This window comes from Notothenia coriiceps, unplaced genomic scaffold (assembly GCF_000735185.1).
Source record: "Notothenia coriiceps isolate Sejong01 unplaced genomic scaffold, NC01 NC01_scaffold00037244, whole genome shotgun sequence".
NCBI classification, from domain to species: domain Eukaryota; kingdom Metazoa; phylum Chordata; class Actinopteri; order Perciformes; family Nototheniidae; genus Notothenia; species Notothenia coriiceps.
In genome coordinates, this window is record NW_011369945.1 from 3043667 (window position 1) to 3053423 (window position 9757).

At 39.7% G+C, this 9757-nt stretch overlaps 1 protein-coding gene across 1 annotated transcript in view; it reads right to left on the reverse strand.

Moving 5' to 3' along the window:
- Window positions 1–319: 319 nt before the first annotated feature.
- LOC104964465 (KAT8 regulatory NSL complex subunit 3) overlaps window positions 320–9757 on the reverse strand; it is a 12454-nt gene continuing 3016 nt past the window's right edge. Inside the window, exons 3-13 of the mRNA XM_010793263.1 lie at window positions 8208–8378; window positions 5664–5754; window positions 4862–5047; window positions 4616–4744; window positions 3459–3575; window positions 3276–3374; window positions 2499–2570; window positions 2308–2382; window positions 1692–1849; window positions 782–845; window positions 320–639 (exon numbers count right to left, since the gene is read on the reverse strand). Of these exons, the coding sequence (XP_010791565.1) occupies window positions 442–639; window positions 782–845; window positions 1692–1849; window positions 2308–2382; window positions 2499–2570; window positions 3276–3374; window positions 3459–3575; window positions 4616–4744; window positions 4862–5047; window positions 5664–5754; window positions 8208–8378 (1360 nt within the window). The 3' untranslated portion in view covers window positions 320–441. The remainder of the gene's footprint in view (window positions 640–781; window positions 846–1691; window positions 1850–2307; window positions 2383–2498; window positions 2571–3275; window positions 3375–3458; window positions 3576–4615; window positions 4745–4861; window positions 5048–5663; window positions 5755–8207; window positions 8379–9757) is intronic.

The following is a 9757-nucleotide window of genomic DNA, read 5'->3' on the forward strand; positions in this document are numbered from 1 at the left end:
AAATGAAAGTACAAAAATAATACAAACAAAAATAAAATAAATAAATAAATAATAATAATTCTCAAATAGTCTGTCATGTTCATGTGTCATCCTCATTACACTGTTATTACACATTACACCCATGTATCACATGGACAAAGCCCGTCAAATTAATATGCACTCCAGGACACAGAAACCATTTAAGGGATGAGGAAGAAGTGATTAGTTTAGAATCTCGACCGCTTCTCTTATTTTCATAAGATGTTCATGACTGGACCGCTTTTCTAAAACGTTCCCAATGTTGGGAATACAAAGCAAACCAAGCCATCATTACACAAAATCAAATAGTTAATTATTTAGTTCCATTCAGAAATATAATGAATACTTCAAATGTTCTTATCAGGTGGTTCTTTTTAAAGCTGAACATTGTGACGCTTCCAATGGCGGTGAATGTAGCCTCTGCTAACTGACCTCTGAGCCTGACGGTGAGATGGGAAGTCTGAGTGCAGGAGAGGAAGGTCGCCCTCTCTCCAAGTCGAAGGGAAGCTCCCGCCGAGGTCTCTTCTTCTTCTCTGTGTCCTGGTCCCTCATCTCCCCGGAGCCGTGGCCGTGACCCTCCGCTCGAGTGAGGACGCCTGACAGGAAGTCAGAGATCTCATCCTGCAGAACAGTGATGGAAGAAAGAAAACGGTTTGTTAGCACCATCAGAGCAGTTCTTTAGTTTTAAAAAAGTACGGCAGGGGATAAGAATCACCCCGGACAACATGAGAAATAATATAAGTCATTTTTTACAAGGACGAACCTGAATGCAGCGGTCAACCATTGTCTGCGTCAGTCCTTCTGATTTCATCTTTGCTGAATTAATCCTGTGTAGGGAAAAAATTCACTGTTACAATTACTACTGAATTATATTAAAATATCTAGGGATGCACCGAATATTCGGCCGCCGAAAATTATCGGCCGAAAATGGTTAAAAAGGCCCTTTCGGCTTTTGAAAAAATATCACCGAATGTCAGAGAACAGGGTTACATTGGTAAGCTAACGTGTTGTTGTGATGACGTAGGCTTTGTTCTGAATGCACTTTGTTGTAGTTATCCTACAGAGAAAAGAAAATGCACTTGACTTGGAATGAATGTACTGTATGCATTCAAAAGTGCTGAATAAATGTTTTATGGACCCATAATAGTGATTATTATTTAAGTTAAGTTTTTTCCATAATCATGTCTTTTTCCATAATCAGGTAGCTGAACAACATTGGTAAAAAATGTATACATTATATATATATATATTAATCATTTTCGGCCTTTCGGCATTCGGCCAACTGTTTCCTATTTTCGGTATCGGTATCGGCCGAGAATTTCCCATTCGGTGCACCCCTAAAAATATTTATACTGAACATATTTCTTGCTACTTAAACAGCCACTGTAGGAGCCATGTTATGGTTGTTGGCATGTCAGTTTACTTTATTTATAGTGCAATATTATTTTTGAACACTTGGTTGCGGGAGTTAGCTGCACCGGGTGTATAAACGGGGTCATAGGTGACCGGAAGAGCGAGGACAACAAGATACAACCATTGACTCAGTAATTAAACCTTGGTAATGTAAACGTTCAACAAACATCATTCTAAGCGGCATCAAAGGACCGGAAAGCATCTGTCATGCGTCTGCGTCTGGATCGCTCATAATCCTGTAATTAAGGGTCGTGACTGACCTGAGGTTGTCGTCGGATCCCCCCACCACCACCATGCTGTTGTCCGCCCTCAGCTTCTCTCTGAACTCCTCCATGCCTTCGATGCTGCTCTGCAGGGCGTTCTGGCCCAACACAAACAGCACGGGGGTCTTCATGTCCAGCAGAGGGTCGTCCACATCCTGCAAACCAGTAGAAATTCATTCAAATCAAGTTCAGTTTTTCTGATAGAAATGTTTTAATAAAAGAAGTATTTACAAAACAATAGAAACAATCCATAAAATAGAGTGATGCAGTGATGACTTATTTTTGTAGGCCGACCCGGAAGTAAGATAATCTCAACATGTCTTCCCTACTTTTATAATTTTCAAATGATAAATCTATTGATCATAAATCTATCGATTAGATTTATGATTCGAAATTGTAAAGGGTAGACATGTGGAGATTATGAGGGTGAACAAAATGTGGATTTATCAAACAGGTTCGTTTTCCACAGAGCTTATTTTTTACAATATTCCAAAACCCTATGGAGAAATGCCATAGCTTTTTTGTCGAGGGAACCCATGCGCAGCTTACTTACGGGTCGGCCTAAAAATACGTCATCCCTGCACCACTCTATGATTGGAATATGATTGCTTACCCCTCGTGGCCCGTTGACTGTCAGCAGGGGGAAGCCGAGACACACCACACCGGTCAGATACTCCATTAGGGAAACCTGTAATACATTTGCTTTTATAACAAGTGGTGCTTTAAAGAAAGGGGGAGGGGGAGGGGGGGGGAGACTGTTTAGCCTCACATAACATTGCAGCAATAAGTTATAAGGAACCTTACGTGACAGGCGATGAGAGCACCCGTATTCCAGCCAACCAGGATAATGGGTTTGTGGGGGAAGTGACTGTGAACCTGGTGGTTACATTTATGACGTAATTATTACATCTGCATAAATATAATGTACAACATAAAAACCGAATCTGTATTCAACATGGTACTGTCCTCCATTTTGCCTTCAGACATGAATCCTGAAGTGTTGACGAAACATTGTTTTCTCAAATTACAAATAAAAGGTTGGGGTGATCATTAACTTCCTGGTAAGCTAAACAACCAATCAAAATCTATTTCTGAAAACATTTTTGTTCGAGAAACAGGAAATGCAACTGCTGAATATTGTTTCATTTTAGGACAACATTGCGTAGTTTGACAGCTTGGTCCAAGTCTCGTGAGCCATGCACGTCATGATGGATGGGGTTATTTGTATACGATTCTTTCTAGAGAAACCCCCTTAATTTGCAACCTCTTCTCCGGCTTTAATAGGAAATGAATGGAAAGCAAAGATATGCCCTCTGTGGTCGGATCTGGTGGAAATTTGGACATTTTAACACAATTTTTCTACTAGGTCGGCTTGTGGTTTATTTGGCAAAAACTGAGCATTGCAAGTTAATAATACACAAAAATACTCTGCTCGTTTGGCCAGTATATGGACGACCTTTTATGCATGATTGATGTTGAGATGTGCACATTATAACCAAATCGACTACAGAAGTTGTACACCATCACCATCACACTGCAAATATAATCACATAAGTAGCAAATAAGGACAGAACATCCTACCTCCATGACCTTGGCCCTGACGGTGCCCAGCATGTGCTCCAGACACTGTGTGATGCCAATATTGGCTCCGCTGCTGACGTGACTGTGCACTGGAATGACCTGAGATAGGAACAGTTGTTATAGGTTCTTTCCTGGGATTATTAATAATCAAAATGGCGAGTAACAGATAGAAAGTTGACTGACCTTTCCCAAACACGACAGCTGAGACTGCCAGAATCTCATTCGCCTCGAGGTAGAGAGCGCGGGATTGGTTGGGCTTGATGGTGCAATTAGGATGAGAGGGGATCCATGAAGCTTGCTCTGAAACAAGAGAGAAGAATATGAGACAAATTTGTTTTTTAGATAGATGGATGGATGGATGGATGGATAGATAGATAGATAGGTAGGTAGATAGGTAGATAGGTAGGTAGATAGGTAGGTAGGTAGATAGGTAGGTAGGTAGATAGGTAGGTAGATAGATAGATAGATAGATAGATAGATAGATAGATAGATAGATAGATAGATAGATAGATAGATAGATAGATAGATAGATAGATAGGTAGATAGGTAGGTAGGTAGGTAGATAGGTAGGTAGGTAGATAGGTAGGTAGATAGGTAGATAGGTAGGTAGGTAGATAGATAGGTAGATAGGTAGGTTGGTAGGTAGATAGGTAGATAGATAGATGGGTAGATAGATGGATAGATAGATAGATAGATAGATAGATAGATAGATAGATAGATAGATAGATAGATAGATAGATAGATAGATAGGTAGGTAGATAGGTAGGTAGGTAGATAGGTAGATAGGTAGGTAGGTAGGTAGATAGGTAGGTAGGTAGGTAGGTAGATAGGTAGATAGGTAGGTAGGTAGGTAGATAGGTAGATAGATGGATGGGTAGATGGATGGATAGATAGATAGATAGATAGATAGATAGATAGATAGATAGATAGATAGATAGATAGATAGATAGATAGATAGATAGGTAGATAGATAGGTAGGTAGATAGGTAGGTAGGTAGATAGGTAGGTAGGTAGGTAGATAGGTAGGTAGATAGGTAGGTAGGTAGATAGGTAGGTAGATAGGTAGATAGGTAGGTAGGTAGATAGATAGGTAGATAGGTAGGTTGGTAGGTAGATAGGTAGATAGATAGATAGATAGATAGATAGATAGATAGATAGATAGATAGGTAGATAGGTAGGTAGGTAGGTAGATAGGTAGATGGATAGATAGATAGATAGATAGATAGATAGATAGATAGATAGATAGATAGATAGATAGATAGATAGATAGATAGATTTTTGTCCCTGTCCTTGTCCTAATTCAAATAAACAAGCTTTCTATTGCAATAGTTTAGCGTTACCGGTTTGTTTTGCGACAAGACTCCAACAGCTGGGTCCCAGGGCCGTTTCAGCAGCAGCGACAGGGCCTCGGCACTTGGAGCGCCGGTCTTTGTAGTCGTTAGCAACATTCTGTCAATCAGCAACGGCAACTTCCAAGACACAAAGAGGCAAAAAGTAATGAATCACCAATCCCAGACCTTGTATTACTACTGCAGACATCCGAGGGGAAATATTTCTTACATGTCTTTTAACTGCACACATCATACCTTGCTTTTGAGAGTCTGCAGAACATCCAGGTAGGCAGCTAGCATCACCAGGCTCAAGGATTCAATCATGGTAGTGTGCAACCACTGCGTCAGTTTGGTGTCCCAGCTCACACTGGCTAATGCATGGCGCACCTTCCTGGCACAGTTGTCCACGGCTATCCTCCGCAAGATTGGCTCATTGGAAGCCTAAAGGAAGCAAGAGCCCAAAGGGGCCAATTTACAAATGGCTTTAGATTCACATATGACTTCACAGGAAGACGCTTTGCCTTAACTTTAGAAACGTGAAACTGAGAATAACTGGGCCCCAATAATGCAGACTATAGAATGTTAGGCTGTAGTCACACATTTTTTATATTGTTAATGATTTACTCTCTCATTTGTTGGCCTGTTTTACAAACTTATATCAGTGCTTTTAGTGTCCAAAACAAAGGGTCAAGGTTTTGTCCTTGGCAAAATGATATGTTTACTCCAAAGAGGGTACACTGCTTGGCAACAGCCTCCGAGATAGGGCTGCATTGATTTGTCTGGTGCATTATGTATAAAAAAAATCCTCATGTTTATAACGGCAATCCAATAAAAACGTAAGGTAAGCTATATACTCTTTAAAGTCCAGTCACCAATGCACAATACATTTGTGCCTATGTTATATAGACTAAGCAAATGACACACCATGACTCTGCAACAACTGATTTCAGAGAATAATAACCATTTCAATCCATCGCTTACAAATGGTGCTTGAACAAAAAAAACACTTTAAAATGCATATGGCTTGAGAACAGTATTAGCTATGAACTAAACTTACATGTTCATTGGCAAGACGCGCTAGTCTTTCAGCTTGTAAAGCTTTAAGGACTTTGTTGAACAGCTTGTTCTGGACCACTGACCATCCAATCCTGAAACAGAATAATAAAAACGTTAAAAAAAAAAGTACTTTAACACACAGGGTTCATACACTTTTTCACCAATGATTTTCAATAACTTTTCAATGACGTCTCCATGATCTTTACCTAATTTTCCATGACCGAAAAAGATTACTCTTTCTCAGCGGTACCACTGAAAAGGAGGTACAGGAAACAGGAACATAAGGTCTGCATATGAAACAGGTTCTGCCTATCTAAAACAAATCAAATAGCAGGCTTACTAGCTTCTACACGCTAAATCAACCGTAGTCAGGGATGCAAACTCATCAGGTATGAAAAAGGTGACAAGGATCCGAGCCCCCGACCCCACGGAATATCGGCTTTAAAATTATGAATAACAGAGGATTTTAGAGGTCAGAACAACTAAAGCAGCAGTGTTAATAATAACAGAAACGCTAAAGAGTCACATCTAATAGAAATATATAAAAGCATTTATTTTAATTGTGTAGCAGTCAGTTTATAATTTTGCACTGTTGAGCATTTTGAAAATGTATTTTCATGCCTCTGTGCAAGGCTTAGTCTTTCTATCTTTATAGCCAGCGGTGTAAAGTAACCAAGTTCATAAACTCAAGTACTATACTTGGGTACAATGTTGACATACTTTTGACTTTACTTAAGTATTTCAATGTTTTGCTACTTTGTTCTTCTTCTCCTCTACAGTTCAGAGGTAAATGGTATTTAATACCTTTAGTTACTTCACAGATGTGGATGAATGATGTGAGATATAATCAAGTGTTAAATCAGACTTTAGTTCCACCTGGAGTAAATCCACAAGCTACCCTGCAGTATACAAAGTCATTCAAACTAGCTGCACCTTTACCAGCTTTGAGAACACTTTCATGATCAATCATTATAAAACATATCATATCTATTATTCTGAAATGGACCAATCTGCACAATGAATACTTTTACTGTCGCTACTTTCACTATATTTTGATGAGAATACTTTTCTACTTTTACTTGAGGAACATTTTTGAATGCAGGACTTTTACTGTAACAGAGTATTCCTACACTCTGGTACTTCTACTTTTACTCAAGTATAAGATCTGAGTACTTCCACTCTTACTCCAGTACAATATCTGTGTAGGCCTACTTCTACTTTTACTCAAGTACAAGATCTGAGTACTTCTACTTTTACTCCAGTACAAGATCTGAGTACTTCTACTTTTACTCCAGTACAAGACCTGAGTACTTCTACTTTTACTCTACAAGACCTGAGTGCTTCTACTTTTACTCAAGTACAAGACCTGAGTACTTCTACTTTTATTCTAGTACAAGATCTGAGTGCTTCTACTTTTACTCAAGTAGCCTACAAGATCTGAGTACCTTTTACTCCAGTACAATATCTGAGTACTTCTACTTTTACTCCAGTACAATATCTGTGTACTTCTACTTTTACTCAAGTACAATATCTGAGTACTTCTACTTTTAATCAAGTACAATATCAGAGTACTTCTACTTTTAATCAAGTACAATATCTGAGTACTTCCACTTTTACTCCAGTACAATATCTGAGTACTTCTACTTTTACTCCAGTACAATATCTGAGTACTTCTACTTTTACTCCAGTACAATATCTGAGTACTTCTACTTTTACTCCAGTACATTATCTGAGTACTTCTACTTTTACTCAAGTACAATATCTGAGTACTTCTACTTTTTCTCTAGTAGGCCTACAATATCTGTGTACTTCTACTTTTACTAAAGTACAAGATCTGTGTACTTCTACTTGTACTCAAGTACAATATCTATACTTATACAACCTCTGTTTATAGCCTATGAAAAAAACTATTAGAAAACGAAGGCTAAAGCTAACGTTAGCAGACAATGTAGTGACAGGCGATGAGAGCGATTCCTTAAATAATATTGCGACAGAAAAACGTTTCAGTTCACATCACGCTCTCCCGCTCTGACAGGGAGCTCTGCTCTGAAAACCTGAACGGCCCGTTCTAACAGCTGTTCACCAGCGGTCCAGTCTGTGTCACAGTGACTCCGGACCGCACAGTTACAGTTAACGAACGCACCGTAGGTAATGTAGCTGCTGGAGTTAGAAACTCATCGCGGAGCAACAGAGTTCAGCCGACAGGCAGGAAGACTCGAGCATACAGCTCATGCTTCATATATCAAAAAATAACACCATGCGCGTCATGATGGCACATAACAGCTCACGACCACAGATTATTTCGGCGATTAGATTAAATGTAAATTATATTTGACGCAACTTTAGTTACATTCCCATAACTTTTCCAAAACTTTGGGAAAAATATTGTTTTCCATAACTTTTCCAGGGCCTGGAATTTTCCTTTTGAATTTCCATGACTTTTCGAGGTTTTCAATGACCGTACGAACCCTGAACATAGATACTTTCTACACAAGTGTAAAGTCAATAATAAATGAACAGTGGATTGCTCCAGATGATTGCTTACTTGTTTACATGTTCCTCCCAGTCATCGGGGGGTGGGGGGCTCTCAGCGACGGTACGAGCAAACAGAACATGTCGCTCACACTCCTTCATCACACTGAGAGCTTTCTGATTATCATACAGAGGAACAGGTCTCGGTGTCACCGTCTCCACATCCAGAAGTGAATCAGGGTCTCTGCAGACAAAGACAAGAGTATCAAGTAAATTACAGCAGAAACACCGTCGACCCAGTCGCGCACCTTTGCATCACAGCAGCTCCATTTGCAACATCAACATGGGCAAGCATTAAGACACGATACAAAGGAACATTTAATAAAACATCACGATTAGAGATGTCCCGATCCGATCACGTGATCGGGGATCGGACCCGATCACGTGATTTTCAAAAGATCGGAATCGGGAGAAAAAAATCGGGGATCGGGATTTATTTTTATTTTTTTATAAATACTTTTTTATTTTTATTCAATCTTAGAAAACAAAAATGACCATTTTCAAGTCTTAAAGTCATCCTGAGGCCTTAGTTTTGGTTTCAAATTACACAACAGCATGTATGTGTTGCTTCTTTGGGGCTTGTTTTCATAGACCTGGGGCCGTATTCACAAAGCATTTTATCTTACCGCTAGGAGTGCTCCTAACTCGCGCTAAAACATTTTACGTAGGAGTTTTTTTCTTAAAAAGTTTTCACAAAGCCGCTGAGTACCTACTCATACTAAGGATAAATCACTAAGAGTGACTAAAAGTGACGCGCCGTTGCTATGGATTACGTCGATTCTCGTGCATGAGTTTAGAAGCGGTCAGTACGGTGATTGGTTGTTCAGAGCAGGCGGTCTCGGTGAAACTCATCCGCAACATCCCACAAACGAGCCCACTAAAACAAGGAAATAGCCTAGGCTAGAAAATAGTTATGGACAGTGCAGTTAGCAGAATACACGCATGATGACAAGTTTGTGCAGACCACGATAATGACGTTGTATATGCACGTTAAAGAGAGAGAGCAAACAATAAAAATACTTAAATTGCATTAAATCAGGGAGGCAATTAAAAGCACCCNGCAAACTATTATCCAATGAGCATATTTCCAGCACTTAAACACTTTCAATAACAGCCCATACCGCCGTTCAAGTCCCCCTATCATGATGAATGAAAACAATCTGCGTGTTGATGGAATGTACTTTCTTTCTATTGACGAACACGTCCTCATCTTTTGATGGCGCAATTATTTTTATGTGCGTCCCGTCAATAGCACCGACCACACCGGGCATACCTGCAATTGCCATGAAGTTGGCTTTGATCCTGTGTAGTTGTTGATTGTCCAAAGGAAACCGGATAAACTGTTGGATGATATGTGGTCTAGAGAGCGCGTTGATGGTTTGGTTTATGGCACAGCTGACTGATGGTTGCGATATTCGTAAATCGTCGGCATTGCAAAGTTGCATTTTCCCTGTTGCTAAATATCGTAGTGTTGCCAAACATTTTATTTCCGGACTAATCGGGTTATTCCTGTTAGTCGGGGATGTTATTGCATCCCGCACTAATTCCACAACAAGTTTGATA